The 19,860-nt window shown below is 43.5% G+C and overlaps 1 protein-coding gene, 1 long non-coding RNA gene and 1 pseudogene across 4 annotated transcripts in view; 2 read left to right on the top strand and 1 right to left on the bottom strand.

Annotated features, from left to right (window-relative positions):
- The window catches only part of LOC112806586 (uncharacterized), a 54,744-nt gene extending 36,527 nt beyond the window's left edge, over positions 1 to 18,217 (bottom strand). For 2 of the 3 annotated variants that reach the window (XR_012377009.1, XR_012377010.1), the window contains exon 1: positions 17,971 to 18,217. Coding sequence is in view for 1 of the 3 variants with exons in the window: in XM_073889043.1 (XP_073745144.1) it covers positions 12,124 to 13,431; positions 13,470 to 13,480; positions 15,152 to 15,278; positions 17,971 to 18,003 (1,479 nt within the window). In the remaining 2 variants the exon portion in view is untranslated. Of the gene's footprint in view, positions 1 to 10,046; positions 13,432 to 13,469; positions 13,481 to 15,151; positions 15,279 to 17,970 lie in introns of those variants that run through there. The other variant, XM_073889043.1, reaches the window with a different exon arrangement.
- LOC112806444 (vomeronasal type-1 receptor 1-like) lies at positions 3,508 to 4,453 on the top strand (annotated as a pseudogene).
- A 126-nt stretch (positions 18,218 to 18,343) lies between the features above and the next one.
- On the top strand, positions 18,344 to 18,697 carry LOC141371791 (uncharacterized). Its single transcript, XR_012377024.1, has 2 exons — positions 18,344 to 18,490; positions 18,588 to 18,697. It is a non-coding gene; the product is annotated as an uncharacterized lncRNA (long non-coding RNA).
- Positions 18,698 to 19,860: the final 1,163 nt, after the last annotated feature.

The raw sequence follows: 19,860 nt of genomic DNA, 5'->3' as shown, positions 1-19,860 counted from the left end.
TTGTTAATTAACATTAATAGCTTTACATAATGCTCACTTCACAAATGCTTTTCAGATATAATTTTAAGTCCCATACAGACCCTCCCTCACCAATTACAAGTGAAGAGATAATCACTTCCTAGCAAGAGGCAAGATCATGGAATCCCCAATTTTTATCTCAGGCTTCAGAATCCCCATCTCCACAGACGTACAGGTGTACAGATGTCTCTGCCAACTATTGTCCTGGCAGCAAACACCATCTGTTTGGGTAGGTGGCTATTTTAAAAAACAAGTATCATGGGCGCCTGGGTGGCTCAGTTGGTTAAGCGACTGCCTTCGGCTCAGGTCATGGTCCTGGAGTCCCGGGATCGGGTCCCGCATCGGGCTCCCTGCTCAGCGGGGAGTCTGCTTCTCCCTCTGACCCTCTTCCCTCTCGTGCTCTCTATCTCTCATTCTCTCTCTCTCAAATAAATAAATAAAATCTTAAAAAAAAATAAAAATAAATAAATAAAAAACAAGTATCAGAACCTCTGAGGAAATAGAATGTATTCCATAAAACCTAGTAAGAAACTCATATGAAAAAACCTCATTCTTCTTGCTTGGATTGAAACAAGTACTCTTAGGATTGAAAGCATTAGGGAATTTTCTGAGGGATCCAGACACACTGTCATGCTCATCCACCTGCTTCAGGGCTCCCAAGCATATCCCTCCTTCTTCCCTATTACCCTGGCATCTTCTCCTCTTGCTTCTGAATAGACATGCACTCTTATGACATTCAGGGCAAAGGCTTAACTCTAAATGGAAGCGAAGAACAGTAAGATAATGATTTTTAGTTCTCATCTGTAAATGGACACTTGATTTCTGGGTGGCAATTGCAGATATATGCAGTAGGGTTTTGTTTATTTTGAATCACTGAGAGCCTGTGTTTAAAGGAGTCTGTTATTATATTTCTCTACAATACCTGCGATTGGTGTTAAGAGTATAAACCTCCAACTCCCGTCGGGAGATATGACTCTTTCAAGAGAAAAGTGACTGAAGATTCCACACTTAAGAGAGCAGAGATCATCAGGGACTTCAATATTCTCAGGTTCTCGATGTTACCCTGACCTAGAACCAATTTCAAAATTACTGTGAAATTATAATTATCTATAAATCTGTAACTCTTTCTACCCAACAAGAACTTCACTGTCCCCTCTGATCAATATGAAATTCTAGTGTGTTCACCCCTCACACCTGTAGCATTAACAGGATGGTTTGTTCTGACATATAAAGTTTTACCCATATAATTGACTTTCTCTGCTTGACTTATTTCACTTTGCATAATCTCCTCCAGTCCCAGCCATGTTGATGTAAAAGTTGGGTATTCATCCTTTCTGATGGCTGAGTAATATTCCATTGTATATATGGACCACATCTTCTTTATCCATTCATCTGTTGAAGGGCATCTCGGCTCTTTCCAAGTTTGGCTATTGTGGACATTGCTGCTATGAACACTGGGGTACACATGGCCCTTCTTTTCACTACATGTGTGTCTTTGGTGTAAATACCCAGGAGTGCAATTGCTGGGTCATAGGGTAGCTCTATTTTTAGTTTTTTGAGGAATCTCCACACTGTTTTCCAAAGTGGCTATACCAACTTACATTCCCACCAAGTGTGAGAGGGTTCTCCTTTCTCCACAGAGAAAGTCAATTATCATATGGTTTCACTTATTTGTGGAACATAAGAAATAGCATGGAGGTCATTAGAAGGAAAGGAAAAATGAAGGGGCCGAATCGGAGGGAGAGATGAACCATGAGAGACTATGGACTCTGAGAAACAGGGTTTTAGAGGGGAGGGGGTTGGGGGGATAAGTTAGCCCGGTGATGGGTATTAAGGAGGGCACGTACTGCATGCAGCACAGGGTGTTATATGAAAACAATGGATCGTGGATCACCACATCAAAAACTAATGATGTGCTCACCTCATAATTGTGTGGAGGGCTCCTCTGAAGGGCGCTGGGCCCCCTCCCAGAGTTTTCTGGTTCAATGCGTCTGGGTGGGCCTTGAGAATTTGCACTTCTAGCAAGTTCCCAGCTGATGCTGATGCTGCGGGTCTGGGGACCCCACTTGGACAAATCACTTCTCTACACCCCTGCTATCCAGTACGTAGTCACTAGCCAGTTTATGGAGTACGGGAAATGCAGTCGGCCCAACTGGGGTTGAATTTTTAGTTATATTTAACTTAGAGGCAATTAACTTGATGCACTTTTTAGAAAACTCTTCAGTATGGTATGTGAGTCTTGTTTCAACTGTAAATTTTAAATACAGGTCAACCCTTTCTCATGGAAATTTAATACCCAAATTGAGAATCAAAAACACTGAACTTTGAAGACAATACCAATAAAGTATGTCATTGTTAAAGTTATTATTTACATGTTGAAATGCTAATATTTTGGATATGATGGATTAAATAAAGCAATAAAGTTAATCTTAAAAAAAAAAACTAAAGATGTATTGTATGGTGACTAACATAATAAAATAAAAAAAATAAAGTTCTACCCAAGTAGCATAATGATTGATATTTCAATATTCTTTCTTTGAGAGCACAGTGCACATAATTTAGCCCTTAACATGCCTCCATGGTCACCATTCCCTTTTGATTAAAGGAATAAAATGAGTCCCTTTTTGCCCTTGAATGATTACACTTTGAGCATAGGAGTGACCAGTGATCACAGCTGTTAAGGAGTCAGACAACTCAAAGTTGTCTCTGATTTATAGAAACTGTATAAATTCTCACTCCACATAAAATGACATCTTTGTTGGAGAATTGAATTCAGTTTGTTTTCTTTTTAAAATTATTTCTGGAAATTTCCCTTGGTTTAAAATTCTTCTTTGATAAAGTTCATATGTATATTCTACTACTTTTTTTAAAAATTATTTTTCAATTTTAATTGCTGTTATAAAAATCACAATTGTATCTAAACATTTTGAACAAATCCACCTGCCTATAAAGTTAACGTGAAAGTTTATGTCTAAATACCCCACAATTCCCTCCTTTAATAACCCAAGGACTAATGGTTGTTGTCAATTAGTACACATCCTTGGAGAAACATTTTGCATTATTTACAACTACTTAGTAAAATCTCCTTTAGATAACCTCTCTCTGATCCTTTTGTTTGCTTTTTTATTTTTTATTTTTTGGTGGGGGGGGAAGAGTAGGGAAGAGGGTCAAAGGGGGAGGGAGAGAGAATCTTAAGCAAGCTTCATGAGGTGGGGCTTGATCTCATGACCCTGAGATCATGACCTGAGCCAAAATCAAGAGTTGGATGCTTAACCAATTGAGCCACCCAGGCACCCCCTTTTGTTTGCTTTTAAGGACATATTCTGAATGTCCTTTACATGGGAAAAAAATGTAGTTAATGAAAAGCCCTACAGGAAACATGAAGATAGTAATACACATATTTTAGATTTCCTCCAGATCTTCCACTCCAATTAAAGCCAATTTCCACTTAAAAAAGAAAAAGACCAATTTCCACTTGATATTGATGTGATGGGCTCTTTCAACTTGGAAATGGGGATTATCTTCCTCATTCAGACAGGAGTGGGGATCCTGGGAAATTCTTCCTCTTTGGTCTTTATAACTTCACTTTGTTTACTGGACACAAGTTGAAATCCAAAGACCTGATTCTCAACCAACTGTTCTTAGCCAACTCCTTGGTGCTTTTCTCCAAGGGGATCCCTCAGACCATGGCAGCTTTTGGATGGAAATACATCCTGGATAACATTGGATGTAAAGTTGCCTTTTATGTATACAGATTGGGCAGAGGAGTTTCCCTCAGCATCACCTGCCTGTTGAGTGGCTACCAGGCCATTAAAATTCATTTTAATATCTCTAGGGTGATGGAGCTCAGAATATCTCCAAAGTGCATTGGCTTCTGCTGTTTCCTCTGCTGGATCTTGTATCTCCTGTTAAATATCTGCATTCCAATAAGAGTGGGCCACTGAACAGCAAAAACCTTAGTTTGAAAAAAACATATGTCTACTGTTCTGGACTACCACAAGATAAATTTATAGGCTCACTAAATGCCGTTGTGTATTCTTTCTTTGCTGTTGTGTGTTTGAGCCTCATGGTCTGTGCCAGAGGCTCCATCGTCCTTTTCCTGCTCAGGCACAAGCAGCAAGTCCAACACACTCATAGCCACAGACTTTGCCCCAGACCTTCCCATGAGGCCAGAGCCACACACACCATCCTGATCCTGGTGAGCTCCTTTGTCTGCTGTTCCTCTCTCTCTTCCATTTTGTCTCTTTGCATAGTACTTATTTTGAGTCTAAACCCGTGGCTAGTAAACACTACTGTGTTTGTAGCATCATGTTTTCCAACATTCAGCCCATTTGTGCTCACCAGCAGTGATATGTGTGTCTCTCAGTTCTGCTTTGCCTGCTGGACAAGGAAAACAATTTTCCTTAATCTGGTAAAACAGTTGTGTATCTTTTGATCGGTACAGATAAATCTATTTTTCATTTCACTCTCTGTCAATATGTAGGTGACTATTTGGTGCAAGTTACAATTCTAGGAATCTGTGATATTCAGTGATTAACACCCCACCCTCATACAGCCATAGTGGAGTCAAAATAGACTTATACAATATGCAATGATTACTTTTTAAATTTTTTAAAAAGATTTTATTTATTTATTTGACAGAGAGAGAGACAGTGAGAGAGGGAACACAAGCAGGGGGAATGGGAGAGGGAGAAGCAGGCCTCCCACCGAGCAGAGAGCCCGACGTGGGGCTCAATCTCAGGACCCTGGGATCATAACCTGAGCCGACGGCAGACACTTAATGACTGAACCACCCAGGCGCCCCGCAATGATTACTTAATATACACATGCTATATTCCTCAACTAAGTTCAAGCTCCTTTAGGGGGATGTAATATATGAAAACTACCATGTTTGCCAGCATAAGTAAAACGTCCCGTATATCTAGCATAAAACAGGGCCTTTTAATAGTTTTAATATATGTATTTTTTCCTAAACATAGGTAGATGAGGCTGTATCTATCAGGGAAAATATCTGGAATGGCCCATGTGGGGAACACACATGCAACCTTAATAAACAACAAAGCTATAATATTTGTGGCAGAATACCATAGATCAGACAAGAATTCTAAACTTTGTCCTAACAATGGTGAAGAGTAATGAAGGGGCATCACCTTTGCTTTTTAGATGTCATTTAGTACATACCTAATTGTGTTTTACTTTAATGAACTTCCATCTGATTTCTAATTTTTTTTAAGATTTTATTTATTTATTTGAGAGAGAGAGAATGAGAGATAGAGAGCACGAGAGGGAAGAGGGTCAGAGGGAAAAGCAGACTCCCAGCTGAGCAGGGAGCCCGATGTGGGACTCGATCCCAGGACTCCAGGATCATGACCCGGGCCAAGGGCAGTCGCTTAACCAACTGAGCCACCCAGGCGCCCCCATGTGATTCCTAATTTTGATTAAAATATTTTGGTTTAATAGTGATGTTGAGCAACTTTTCATGTGTCTGCTGGCTGGCTGAGGATATTCTTGGTATACATAATTTTTACTTCAATATTTTAAAAGCTTTTATTTCATGGTATACTTACAAACCTAGAGTTTCCAATTTTCAATCACTGGCTTTTACTTTAAACAAAAGGTAAACTTTCAAGAATGTAAGTAAGCATTTTCACTCTATTTCTCGTATTTACTATTAAATATAAGTGTTTTTTTCCCCAGTGATCTCTTTTCCTCTATTTAATTCAGGCTGTTCATATTGTCTTTAAGGATTTTAATTTAATCTTTTAATTTTCCTGAGGAGTCCAGGCAATTTTACAACTATTTTATAGTTAATTTTGATAAATCCTAGGACTGAATGCTATCTTTGAGAATATGTAGCCTTTTATTATTTACACACAGAAAAAGATGACATTTATAGGCCTCAAGTCCAATTAATTTTTATAAAAAATTCATGCACTGTGCAACGCTTTCTTGAGCTTAAGTTTACACCATAGTCTGTGATAAGGCCCTATCCTTCCCACAACATCCACTCACAGGCTCCACTATCGGGTCAGGGTGTGTTTCTCTAAACCATCCTGATTTAAATGCTTTCTAATTACCTAGAGAGTCACCAACTAACTTCTGTCCTCTGTAGTCCTAAAGTAGTAATTCCTAGACCAATTAATTCTTGAATAGTTGATTAGAACACACTCTATATAAAACTTAACCTTAGCCCAACAACACCTAATTCGTACAGTTAATCAATGAAGTTAACAAAAGATACAGCAATTTCCTTATCTCTGATGACCCCACCGCTGACTCAGACAGACACACCTCACAGTGAGCTCTCCCAGACCTGTTCTAATGCCTGCTGTCAGTTCTTTCCTGACCTGCATGTCTGTCCCCTGACCTTATTGGTCTGTAGGTTCTGCAGCAGATTTCGTATTTTCTAAGAGTGGGTCTGAAATTATTTTATTTCTATGGTTTTACTAACAAGTTATTCATACAACTCAGCTATAAGCTAAGTATCCTCATGTCCATCTGAAGATGAGAAAACAGATTTACAACCTATAAACTCCAACCATCATTCCATGGTACAACTTGACTCAAACTCTTTGTCCAAGTTCTAGACCATGTTCTTAATGGAAATACTTTGTATCCAAATAACTGTGATCATCCTGTTTTTGAAGCTGAGTGAATCATTTTGGGAAAGTTTTTTCTTTTGCATTTTATGGGTTGATCTGTATTTCACCTGATTTTCAGCCAAGCAATCATTCTCTGGGTCTGTGAGGACTTCATACTGATACTGACTGATTTTGTGTTTATATTTCATGCCTTGCCTCTCATGAGAGACCTCATTAGAAAGAAACCTGCTAGTTAAACCTAATACCCAACTTTCTCTTTCTTCATTTTCCATTTCCAATTTTTTTTTCTCTTTTCTGCTCTCTGGGCAGCTTATATGTAATTCATCTCCATTAAATTCTTTCATTTTATTGTTTTTTGGTGCTATCACTTAAGGACCACACTTATGTTTATCCCATTTTTCTTTATACTCTTATTGTTATATATAACATTAGTACAGGGAATTTGTAGATATTTAGAATTTAACAAATGTTCCTAAAATAGATGCCTCTGTATCTGTCACTGAGTGAAATACAAAGAATGCTAGTAGTGCCCTGCCATGTCAAGTACTCCATCCCAGACACAGTCTGCACCTCCTCCAAGAGTAATCCAACATCCAGATTTTAAAGTCAGCACCTTTTGGATTTTCTTGATAGTTTTCCTTACTATGCATAAACCCTAAAACTAGAGTTTGGCTCTGTATATCATTGACATTTATATGAATGGAATCATATGCTGTGTGTTTGTTTGATCTTACTTCTTTTGCCCAATGAATGTCAGTACAATTCACCCACGCTGTTCAATGTGTCTGTATCATCCATTTTCATTGCTGCTCAGGGCACCATTTCATAATCTGTCTCTATTCTACACTGATGGACCTTCGTATTGCTTTCGGGTGTTGCAATAACAAGAATGCAGCTGTAAAAGTGTTTGTTCGTGTGTTCTGATGCACATCAGAACATATTTCTTTGGAGCAACAGTTTCCTTCCACACTAGGTGTGGATGTCCAGATGTATATGGATCTCCTTCTAAGCTCTACATGGTCTCCACTGTTCTGTACGTGTAGCTCTCTGCAAATATCTAATACCAAATTGTCGTCATTTCTAGTTTTATAACAGGTCCTAGCTTCTGAAAGAACAATCCACCTTATCTTTTTTTCTCTATATCTTCTAAACGTGCCTTATTTTTCTGTGAGTTCTGAGTTTTAAAAACCTATTGTCAAGTTCGACAACTGTAACAAAAATCAGAAAAACGAAAACTCAAAAGCATTTCAGCACTCAGAAGACTTTTTCTCTTAAAACTACCAACTATACCAGAATTTACTTTTAAACTGTGTTATATGTACAAAATTATTTTTTCTTTTAGATAATAAAAAAACATTATCAAGATATGGATTATCCTTACATGCCAGCCCTATTTCACCACCCTGCTTGGTTTGTCTTGTCTGAATACTTGTTTTTAAGACAGTCATTGTGGTAAATTCCCAGTTTGGAAAAATAAATTCCCAAGTTTAATATGCCCACAAATATTTTTATTGCTTTTTCTTTCAAATGGCATATTGGCTGAGGATATATTTTTTAAAAATTTCTGCTTTTCTGTCCTTTTTAAATTAAAAAAATTTTCAATTAATTTATTTTAATTCCAGTACAATTAAAGTACAGTGTTATAATAGTTTCAGGTGTACAATATAGTGATTCAACAATTCTATACATTACTCAATGCTCACAACTGTACTCTTAATCCCCGTCACCTATTTCATGCATCCCTCACCCACCTCCCCTCTGGTAACCACCAGTCTGTTCTCTATACTTAAACGTCTGTCTTTTTTTCTGTCTTAAATTCCACGTGAGTGAAATCATATTTGTCTTTCTCTGACTTATTTCACCTAACATTATACCCTCTAGGTACATCCATGCTGTTGCAAATGGGACGAATTCATTCTTTTTTATGGTTGAGTAATATTCCAGTATGTGTACATTTTCATACAAACACACACACACATCTTTATCCATTCATCTAGACACCTGGGTTGTTTCCATATCTTGGCTATTGTAAATAATGCTACAATAAACATAGGGTGTGTCTATCTTTTCAAATTACTGTTTTCATATTCTTTGGGTAAATACTCAGTAGTGGAATTACTGGATCATATGGTAATTCTAATTTTTAATTTTTTGAGGAATCTTCAAACTGTTTTCCACAATGGCTGAACCAGTTTGCATTCTCACCAATGGGGCAGAACAGTTCCCTTTTCCTCCACATCCTTGCCAATACTTGTTTTCCGTGTTTTTTATTTTAGCCACTATGACAGGTGTGAGGTGATATTCATTGTGGTTTTGATTCACATTTCTCTGATGATTAGTGATGTTGAGCAACTTTTCATGTGTCTGTTGGTTGGCTGAGGATATTCTTGGTATATATAATTTTTACTTCAATATTTTAAAAGCTTTTATTTCATGGTACACTTACACTCACGAATTGTGAAAAGGAATGGGCTCAAGCTGATTTTGGTTCCTCTATTTCTCTCACTGTACATGTGTATAACTTTCTCCGGTCCTTGATTTTCCTTATTACAATGGGCCTAGGCAGCATGTGTTTCCCTGTTCTAAACATGCCCCCTCTGTAATTTTTCCTTCTTTGTGTTGTATTATCTAGATATATGTCTGTTTCTTCTTTAATGTTTTAGATTTTTAGCTTTCCTTTAAAATTTCCATTGGCTTTACCCCTTTCTGACTGCTTTAAGATTTTCTCCATCTGAGAGAAATCTTTTTTTTTTTTAAGTAAGCTCTATACCCAATGTGGGGCTTGAACTCACAACCCAGAGATCAAGAGCTGCATGCTCTACTGACTGAGCCAGCCAGGCATCCCTGATATTTTTAATTTTAGTTGTATAGAAATTTATTTCTCCTTATTGTGTACTTTATGAAACCACTGTATTCAATGTCTAATATTCCCACATTATCACAACTTTTATATTGTACTATATTACTAACGTCCTCCTCACTTTGAAAATAACTATTACACTTTATTTAATAGATATATTAGTCTGTTACAAAAGATGTTTCTCCAGTGTTATACATAGCCCCTTTTACAATGGTTTTGCTTACAGGTAACTTTGAAAGAGAAAGCCAAAAGGTGACTTCTTTACTAGATATGAAGAAACTAGAAAGTCATGGTAATGAAAGGTGTGGTGTCAAGCAGTCAAACAATCTTTATGCAGCTGCTAGGTTTTGCTTGCCAATCTGCCATAGGTAGGCTGGTAAGGAAACCACAAGCCCAAATGGATTGAGAAAGATTATTCCTTACACAGATAGCATAAGAAAGTCAGCAAACATTCTGTCACCTCCTGCTATGCCTGTCACATAGGAACCACCAAATCAAAGGGACCAGGTTACAGGCAACATGTGCAGTGGGACTCAGTTGCTGAAGAGCGTATTCAAGCCTGGCTGTGAGTGGTTTTATATCCTTGCAGATGGACCCTATGGAGGGAGGGATTAAGTGGAAATTCCAATGTCTCACAGGAACTAGGAAGGTAGTGAAACTCTCATATACCGTTCGTAGGAAATATAAAAAATAACCATTTCAGATCAGTTTGGTAATTTCTTAAAAAGTTAACATTCACCTACCCTATGATTCAGGCATTGCACTCAGACATATTAACACAAGAAAAATGAAACATGTATCAGTATAAAGATTTATACATGAACCTTCACAGAAGTTTTATTTGTAATAGCCAAAACCTGCAAACCCAGATGCCAAGGAACAGATATATGGAAAAACAAATACCGGTATGTCCATATAACAGAATATGATTCAGCAATGAAAGGAATGAACTTTTTAAAATCTCAAGGTAATGATGCAGTATATATGAAACAGGGAAAAAAATAAATACTTTATGATTCCAATCATATAAAATTCTAGAAAATGTAGTCTACTGTAAAGGAAAGTAAATCCAAGTTTGCCCAGACAGCCAGAGAGGGCAGGGAGAGAGATTAATAAAAATTATGAGGTAAATATGTGTGGGACTTATATGCTCATTATCACAATTATGATGATTTTGTGGATTATACCATCAAATCTTATCAAATTATACATTTTAAATATGTGCAGTTTACTGTATGTCATTATAACTTAAAGCTTTAAGCAATGGTTCAAAATAAAAGGATCTCTCCCACTCCTTATAAAAAAAAATCAAATTTGGCATCCTTCTATTATCTCTACCACCTCTCTCCTAATGCTTTGGGAGGGATGCCTTACCTCAGTGATAGCAAATATTGGTGAACAATAGAGGATGTTTCCACCTTAGTCACAAAGGCCATATCACTAGACTAAGAGATCTCCCTTCTCTCTAACCTTGTTTTCCTGAATGTGCAGTCTTAAGGTCAACAGGCCAGAAAGCTACAGGAATCCACAAAACCTTAATTTCTCTGCCAATGACCTCAGCTATTCAAGATACACAGACCAGGAGGTACATGCTCACTCAACACAGCCAGAGATGCTGGAATAGCTGTGGGTGCACTTTTAGAAGAGGGATGTTCCATCTAGTTTACTGCAGGCTCCAGCACTCCCTATCAACCCAATGTTTCTAATCAATTATGATCCCCCCTGAGCCCTTTAGTGTTAAAACCAGTGACACTACCCTACCAAATTCTGGGCATCAGGGCACATGACTCTTCTGAAGGACCTGGGGAAGAGAGTCCCCTTAGCTGTGTGGTCATTACATGATATGCACTATAAACAAAGGAACCAATCCCAGAAACACTGGGGATTGTCACAAGTGCCCGCTCCTCAATGTGACCTTTGGGCCCACAAAAAAATCTTGGCTTCCAGGCTGCATGTTAGTTGTACAAAGCCTGTTGCCCTCCCAAAGTTGGGAACTGTCACACAAGCTGTTTACCCCTTCATGATGTTTTCAAAGCAACCAGCTAGTGAATACAACCCCCAAGATTAAAGGTGGCTTAAACAATAAGGCCTTTATTATTGCACAAATCATAGCAAGGTCAGGCAGGCAGTTTATGGGTTGGTGACATGGAGAATGGAAAAATCCATCACAAGTGTCATATGAAAACAATGTCCTTGAAGACAAACCTTCTCTGCAAGCCACCAGTAGAACCCAGATAAGGTGTTCTGGGAGAAAACTGGATCAGATATACACATTAATTAGAGAAAAGGGAATGATGTTACTCTAAAGGCTCAGGCTGCTCATTATTTTCTCCAGACAGAACACAGAGATCTACTTCCCTAAACAGTGGGGTAACTGATGCATACCATGGGGGCCTTTCTAGGCAGTAGAGCTGACTTATACTACGAAAACTGGCAGTCACACAATTTCAGCAAGGAGCCCAAGCTGGTTAGGAAGTGCAATATGGTTCCTAGAAGCTTCCCACATACCTGGAACTTACAGGGAATCTTCCCTGTGGTGTATATTCAGATGTATGAGTTCAACTTCAGGAAGATGTCTCCCTCACAAAGGCTCTCCTCCCATGGCATTATATCAAACACGTAGAAAGCCTGCTTCTTGCATGGCTATGGCTTTGCTGTGTGAACTTTCTGGTGCCCAATGACGTGAGACTTTCGGCTGAAGGTTTTCCCACATTCACTGCACTCATGAGGTCTCTCTCCAGTGTGGACTTTTTTGTGTCGGATGAGGTTACACCTTCGGCTAAAGGCTTTCCCACATTCACTGCACTCATAAAGCCGATCTGCATTGTGAACTTTCTGGTGCTGAATCACGGCAGACCACTGACTGAAGGCTTTCCCACATTTGCTGCACACATATGGCCTTTCCGTGTGGTGGTAAACTTTCTGGTGTCTAATGAGGTTAGACCTTCGGCTGAAAGCTTTTGCACATTTGTTGCACTCATGAGACCTTTTTCTGATGTGAATTTTTTGGTGTTGAGCAAACTGGGTGTCACTGAAGAATTCTCCACATTCCCTGCACTCATGAGGCCTCTCTCCAGTGTGAACCCTTTTGTGTTGAAAGAGGTCAGAGTTGCGGGTAAAGGATTTCCCACATATCTTACACTCATAAGGTCTTTCTCCACTGTGAACTCTCTGGTGTTGAATGAGGCCAGAACTTTGGCTAAAAAATTTCCCACATTCCCTGCACTCATAAGGTTTCTCTCCAGTGTGAACTCTACGGTGTTTAATGAGGCTGGAGGTGTCACCAAAACATTTTCCACATTCACTGCACTCATAAGGCCTCACTCCAGTGTGAACTCTCTGATGTTTAATGAGACTGGAGCTTTGGCTAAAGGATTTTCCACATTCACTGCACTCATAAGGCTTTTCTCCAGTGTGAACTCTCTTGTGTACAATAAGGCTGGAGCTCTGGCCAAAGAATTTCCCACATCTGCTGCATTTATAAGGCTTTGCCCCTGTGTGAATTCTCTGGTGTTGAATGAAACTGGAGATGTGGGTGAAGAATTTCCCACATTCATTGCATTTATAGGGCCTTTCTCCGGTGTGGACTTTCTGATGCTGGAAGAGGTTAAACCTTCGGGTGAAGGATTTCCCACATTCACTGCACTCATAAGGCCTTTCTCCAGTGCGGACACTCAGGCGTTCAGCAAGAGTGTATTTGTGGCTAAAAGTTTTCTTGCATTCACACCAACTGCAATGGCTCTTCCCACTGTTAATAGCTTCCCCACACACGGTGCAACTGTGTGGTTTCTGCCCATTATGAGTGGCCTGGTGCTGGTGCTGGCCTGAACTGGCGAGGAAATCCTTATCAACCTCCCCATTGGTAAAGGACTTCCCTGACACATGGGACCTACAGCTCTTCACAAATGAAGCCCATTTCAACAGTTTCTCTCCACTATGCTGCTTCCCATGCTGGTGAAGGTTCGCAGTGAAACAGACTTGTTTCCTACATGTGTAAGATCTCAACTGGGGACGTGTTCTCTGATGCAGAGCCACACCCAAAATGTCTTTTAAGACCAGACAACATATCCCACAGGGGTGTGCCTTCTGGGGATATGAACCTGCATGGTGAGTCCTGACCTGTGACACTCCTATAGAAGCAGCCTGCTCTGAAGGTGCCTTCCCATCCTCTGCTCCATGCCAGCAACCTGAAAGCAGAGAAATTCTAGTGAAGTAGACATAGGCAGTAGTGGGAAGAGGCAACACCATCATAAATGTGTGTCCAACGCACCAACGAATGTGCGGATGGCACTGTTTCCAGGATGAAGGAGCTGGGGTCAGGGTAAAGAAGCTGCTGCTGTGGGGCACCTGGATGGTTCATAAGGCTTCCCGCTCAGTGGGGAGTCTGCTTCTCCTTCTGCCCCTCCCCCCCCACTTGTGCGCTCGCTCTCTCAAATAAATAAAACCTTAAGAAAAAAAAGCAGCAGCTGCTGCTGTTTAGTACTGGACCTCTACAGGTCAGTGAGGGAGGCCTCTCCGGGTGAAGAACACAAGGATGGGATGTGGCACAGAGAGGGGCAGCAGGATCTATAGCTCATTTCTCTGCTAATGGCTTTCAGTAAATCCTTGCTGACAACTGCAGAAAGGTGTATCTAAGCTCAGGAAAATCCAAGTGCAAGAGAGCTGGTGCTTAAGAACTATGTGAGTAGGGGCGCCTGGGTGGCTCAGTCGGTTAAGCATCTGTCTTCAGCTCAGGTCATGATCACGGGATCCTGGGATAGAGTCCCGCATTGGGCTCCCTGCTCAGCGGGGAGTGTTTCTCCCTCTTCCTCTGCCCCTCTCCCTGCTCGTGCACTAAAAAATAAATAAAATCTTAAAAAAAAAAAAAAAACTATGTGAGGATATGTGCACACTTCATGACACAGAATGTGTAGGACGATGTGAGAAAGCACTACAGAGGAAGCAGTAAGAGAAACTGGTGACATGTGGAGTCCAGAGAGGTGGGAATTAACCAAATTCAGAGCAGAAAGGACAAGTTAGCAAGTGTCAAGAATGGGGAAGTAGAAGCAGAAACAAGGTGGCCAATGGCCACCAGTGGAACAGGACAGGTTTCTGGTATCATCTGAACACAGATGAGTTCTCTCCTACTTAACACTTTTCAGAGCCAGGGCTCCTCTGAGCTCACCTTGCTATGGCTGGAGTCATGTTCATCCTGGGAAACACCCAGGACTCTCCTCCATATCCCCTGGTTCGGGAACTAAATGGGACCTGCATGATGCAAGTTCTAAGGGAAAGGTGGGAGAGATGAGTGACCAGCAGTGGCCCAGAGCAACTCAACACATAACAGACCATAGGAAAGAAAACTAGTATTACAAAAAAAATCCTCAGAGGAGGATCCTATAAGAACTGCCCGTAGTCCACATAAGTACTGACCATGTCAGTGACTACAATTCCTGGAGCAGGCAGGGACAGGAAATGTCATCACCTATAGGAAGGGGGCAAAACCTTCTGACCCTGAATACCTCCCCAGTGAGGCTATGGTGCAGTGCACTCAACCTAGCCCTAAGGACTCCAACTAACCAGGGAGCTGTGGAAGGAAGCAATGTCCATGTTTGTGATGGGAGAAATAGGGAGCTATCCCTGGGATAAAAGTAGAAAGCCCAGGTCCCTGGGGAGGGAATGAGGGCCTTACCCAGGGTGGTCACAAGTGCAAAGTTCTCCAGCATCACATCATGGTATAGGCGTCTCTGAGCCTCATCAAGAAGACCCCATTCCTCCCAGGAGAAGTACACAGCCACATCTTCAAATGTCACACTGTCCTGTCAGGACAGAGACAGATGAAACCCCAAAGAGCCCCTGTCCCAAGGACCTACAATTTCTTCCCCCACAAAAATCACGCCATAGGCACCATTGGTGGTCTCTCCTCATGGTCCCATTATTCACTGTGTACAACCCTCAGCAACAACAGCACATCATCAGATAAACACCATCTAAACTCTGGGCATGGCACATAGGGAGGGCCCCAAAGCTCCTGCCAAGCAATACCCCTGCAGTCCTCCAGACTAAGTGTCCCAGACTCAACCAAATTTGGGCTTTCCCTTCAACCTTAAGTCCCCAGTACCAGAACCCTGGGGCCATTGGTTCACAGTCCCTCTCCACATGCACATCACTGCAGCTGTGATGTACAGACTGTACCTTTTACGTCTCTGGAGCCCACAGATGCACTCTCTCCACCACCACAACTACCCCCTTGCCCCACAGCACAGGCATCTCCCTAGATTGACAGTGCTTGCTTGGCAAACTCAAATGGAATCCAATATTATCCAGACCTCCAATGCCTTCCACTACCAAGGGCACTCCAGAATCCTGCTAGGAAAGCCTCCCCTTCATAGAGAGAAAGCTAGCCCTGTTCTTTGCTTCAACCTCACCAACCAGAACCACATGCACATCTCAGATATCTCTGGTCCTCTTCAACTTCTGTGCTGCCCTTCCTGTCCTCTCCAGTCACATCTAAACCTCATTCAAAACTCAGCCCCACTGGTTCCCTATCCCAGGCCTAATAACCCATAGATGACCACAGTGGACTCTGAAATAACCTACCATCCTGACTGAAACATCTCATGCCCTACCCAAGGGTCACCACAAAGTCCTGGGAAACATCATCCTGCCTCAATTACTCCTGTGCCTCCACATTTTCTGTCAGGTCCACTTTTCCCTTGGAAATCTTGGTTACCTGCCAGATCATCCTCCTACCCACACTTCCCTGCCAGCCACTCTTCTCCTTCACCTGTGTACCCAATACCGTCCACCTTCAACCAGGTGTCCAAGCCAGAGGTCCCGTATTTGGCCCACACCATCTTCTTCTTGGACTGCTAACAGTATCACCACCAGGACCTGAAGATTCCCCTTCCTCAATGCAACCCACAGCTCCACCCTGGTTGACACTGCAGCAATCACCTTTGGGACGGCTCCATCCCGAAACCCCCTCCCTACCAAACTGTGTGTGCAACTGCCCACTTAATGCCTCCACTCAACAGTCTCTGAAATGAAACAAACCTCCTGATACCCCACTGAAAACTGTACCCATTACTGACTATCCCATCTCAGGTGGTGGCACTTCCATCCTTCCAGCTGTTACGACCAAAACCTTTGGGGTTATCCCCGACTCTGTCCTTTCTGTCCACATCAAAAAGTCTGGTTGGCCCTACTTTAAAAAAAAAAAAAAAAGAGTCCAGGATCCAACCACTTCTCCCACCTCGATGGCCACCATTTACATCCAACAAGCCTCACCTGGCCCGTTACGGCGGCCTCCTTCCTGGTCATCCTTCTCCCCCCCCTTCTCCCAGAGTCCATTCTCCACTGTGCAGCCACACGAGGCCTGTGAAAACCTTGGAAAGGTCGCTTTACTCTTAATCAAACCTCCCATTACCTCCAGAATTGACAAGTGACCTCAAGGGCAGCCATTCCAGCCCTGCTCCTGTCACCGTGTTTCCATGAGGGAAAAAAAAAAAAGGGGGGAAATCTTCAGTTCCCTTGACACTCCCAGCTGCCTCCAAGCACTTGCACCGCTTCCGGTTCCTAGGATAACCCTCCGCCCCTCTTTCATCTGGCTGCCAGAAACAAGCACCCCTCCATATAACCCTCAGCCTAGACTCGGGCCTCTGTGCCTGCAGTCTCTCCAAGGTCTCCCAGACACTAGGAGCGGGAGCGCGGCCGACAGAGTCCGCGGACGCCTTAATCCCAGAAGCCACTTGGCAGGGGTCAGGACCAGTAAGGGACCGAGACCCTCCACTGACCCGTGTTGGCCTCCTGAGCATTTCTTCACTGACAGAAACCTGTGAAGAGACAGGCCCTAGAGGAAGACAGCCATGGCCGGGCTCCACGGGCTCCCATCTCCCTATATTCCTGCCCAGCCCTGGAGCCAGGCGAGCTCCGCTGCCTGTCTAACCTTTGTGCCTCAGAGAGGACTCTGACCAGGGAGGTGACCTTGCACAAGAACGTCACCTCCCGGCACCTCACCGTCCTCATCAACCCCCTTCCCGTCTGTTCTCTTTCCCAGCAACCTTCGGGAAACTTAAAACCCTCAAGGAGATCGGGTCCCTCCTGCGGCCGAAAGGCCCCTTGGCGCCTGGAGTCCTCACCTGGAGGTACGGCACCTCGGCCCGCCAGTCCCGGCGCGACGCCGCCTCACGCGCTGTCCCCTGCGGGCAGCCTCCTCCCGCCTCAGGCCCCCTCCGGCCTCCTCCCGCCTCAGGCCCCCTCCGGCCTCCTCCCGCCTCCCTCCGGCCTCCTCCCGCCTCAGGGCCCCCGGCCCGGAGCCCGCTCCTCACGCCGCCACGCCGGCGCTCGCACACGCGGCCCCCGCCCACCGCCGCCGCCCCGTCCGACGCCGGGGCCTGGGCCGCAGGGCCGCGAGCAGCTCGGGCCTTTCGGGTCCCTCATTGGTTTTATTGATACTAATAAATATCCATGCGGGGGAGGGCAGGGAGGGCCCGGGGGACGAGCGCTTACCTGAGCCGCGTCCCTGGACGCGGCCGCCGCCATCGGACTCTGTGGCGGAGCGGACACCCGAACCGGCGGTCCCCGTCCCGGCCCCTGGCGCGGGCAGTCTGGGCAGCGTCGCCGAGCCGCGGACCCAAATCTGTGCGGTGGGGACAGCGTCTCCTCCCGACCCTTCTCTGACCCCGTCAGCTCACTCCCAAACCAGCGCCGCAGTATCTCTAAACCACGGTAAGCCCCGAAAAGCCAAAGTGACCGCCAAGAAGAGGACGCCAGAAGTCCCGCCCCAATATGACGTACTTGCACAGAAGGGCCCTCTCCTGAGCCTTCATTGGCTCAGCGCCGCCAGGCGCTCGGACAGAGCATTCTGGGTAATGTAGTTCCGACAGCTCTGCAGACCTCGGCGAGGGATGTACCCACACCTACCTCCGGGGCAAGGCAGGCGGCTCCGCCGAGGATGGCCAGGAAATGGCCTCGCCAACGAGAGCCTGGAGCTTGCCTCCTCAGGGAAGATCAGCACCCATACTTCCGGGTACGTTGTTGCAACAGATCGCCAAAGTGTTTAGAAACATGTTATTTCAGACTCCACGGAGCCGAGCTTGCTTCAGAGGCCAAAAATATTATTTCAGATGCCCTCAAAAGGACACGGATCCAAATGGACGTAGCATTCCATCGTTACTCGGTACAAAACGCGTTCGCGTCGTAGCCGGAAGCTAATAAACATCATGCTATTGCTTTTCTTTGGAGTCGGTTTTGTTAGTTTCAGAATTTTAGGTCAGGGGCTAGGAGAGAAGCCTCCGGACAGGGTCATGGCAATGAAAACAGGGGAGGAATGGACGTTGGACACTCTAGAGCAGGTGGACAAGGGTAAACCAGGCTCCGGTTCCCTCGGAAAATATCTTTCCTGCCTAAATTATCAGTGATTGTATCCAACCCAGTGAGTACTGTTTTATCCATAGTCTATTTCTTACTCCATATCCTGAAATATATTCTTTTTACAAAATGATAGTGGCACAACTCACTACCATGGCCAATGATAGTAGCTACCATTTGTTATTAGGTCATAATAACAAAATGTATGCTTCTTGTTCTCCTGTTGCTCTAGATGTATCAGTAAAACTAACGAGGGAGAGGAAAGGGAGGATTAGAAGGGAATAAAAATTAAATTGAGACAGGAGTTGCGTAACTGTTTAAACTGAAAGGAGGGGGAAAGGAGCTCCTTTCTGTTTTCTGGGTGTGGGCAGCCACTTTGTGCAGGTGATAACCAAGTTGACACTAAGGAGACAAATGAGGACTAGTCACGGGGAGAGCCAGGTTAAAACAATCCAACACGAAGGTAGAGAAAGTGCCAAAAAGAGATGAGAAAAAGCTCGGTGAGGTGGAAGGAGATCAAGTAGCCGGAAAAGGGCAAAAAGGGGACAGGAGAGGAGGAAGAGGGGAGCACAAATGGGAGCACCAATGAGAGCACCACATGAGGCTCAGGTCTCTGATCTCACTTTTTTTTTTTAAATTTTTTATTTATTTGCGAGAGAGAGAATGAGAGACCGAGAGCATGAGAGGGGGGAGGGTCAGAGGGAGAAGCAGACTCCCCGCTGAGCAGGAAGCCCGATGCGGGACTCGACCCCGGGACTCCAGGATCATGACCTGAGCCGGAGGCAGTCGCTCAACCGACTGAGCCACCCAGGCGCCCTGATCTCCCTTCTTTTCTATGTACACTCACTACAATGGGGGAACCTCAACCAGGCTCGTGTCTGATGACATTCTCTCTGTACTTATGACTCCAAAGTTTACGTCTATATGTCACACTTCCTCCAGGAACTAACCCATACCTCTATTCACCTACTCAGCATGTCCAGATGGGCTTGAATCTGCTGTCTCCAGTAGTCACCATCTTGGTTCATA

This window comes from Callorhinus ursinus, unplaced genomic scaffold (genome assembly GCF_003265705.2).
Source record: "Callorhinus ursinus isolate GAN/ISIS: 27379988/994484 unplaced genomic scaffold, GSC_fseal_2.0 scaffold100, whole genome shotgun sequence".
NCBI classification, from domain to species: domain Eukaryota; kingdom Metazoa; phylum Chordata; class Mammalia; order Carnivora; family Otariidae; genus Callorhinus; species Callorhinus ursinus.
The sequence above is the reverse complement of the archived record's forward strand: the minus strand, read 5'-3'. Positions and strand labels throughout refer to the sequence as shown.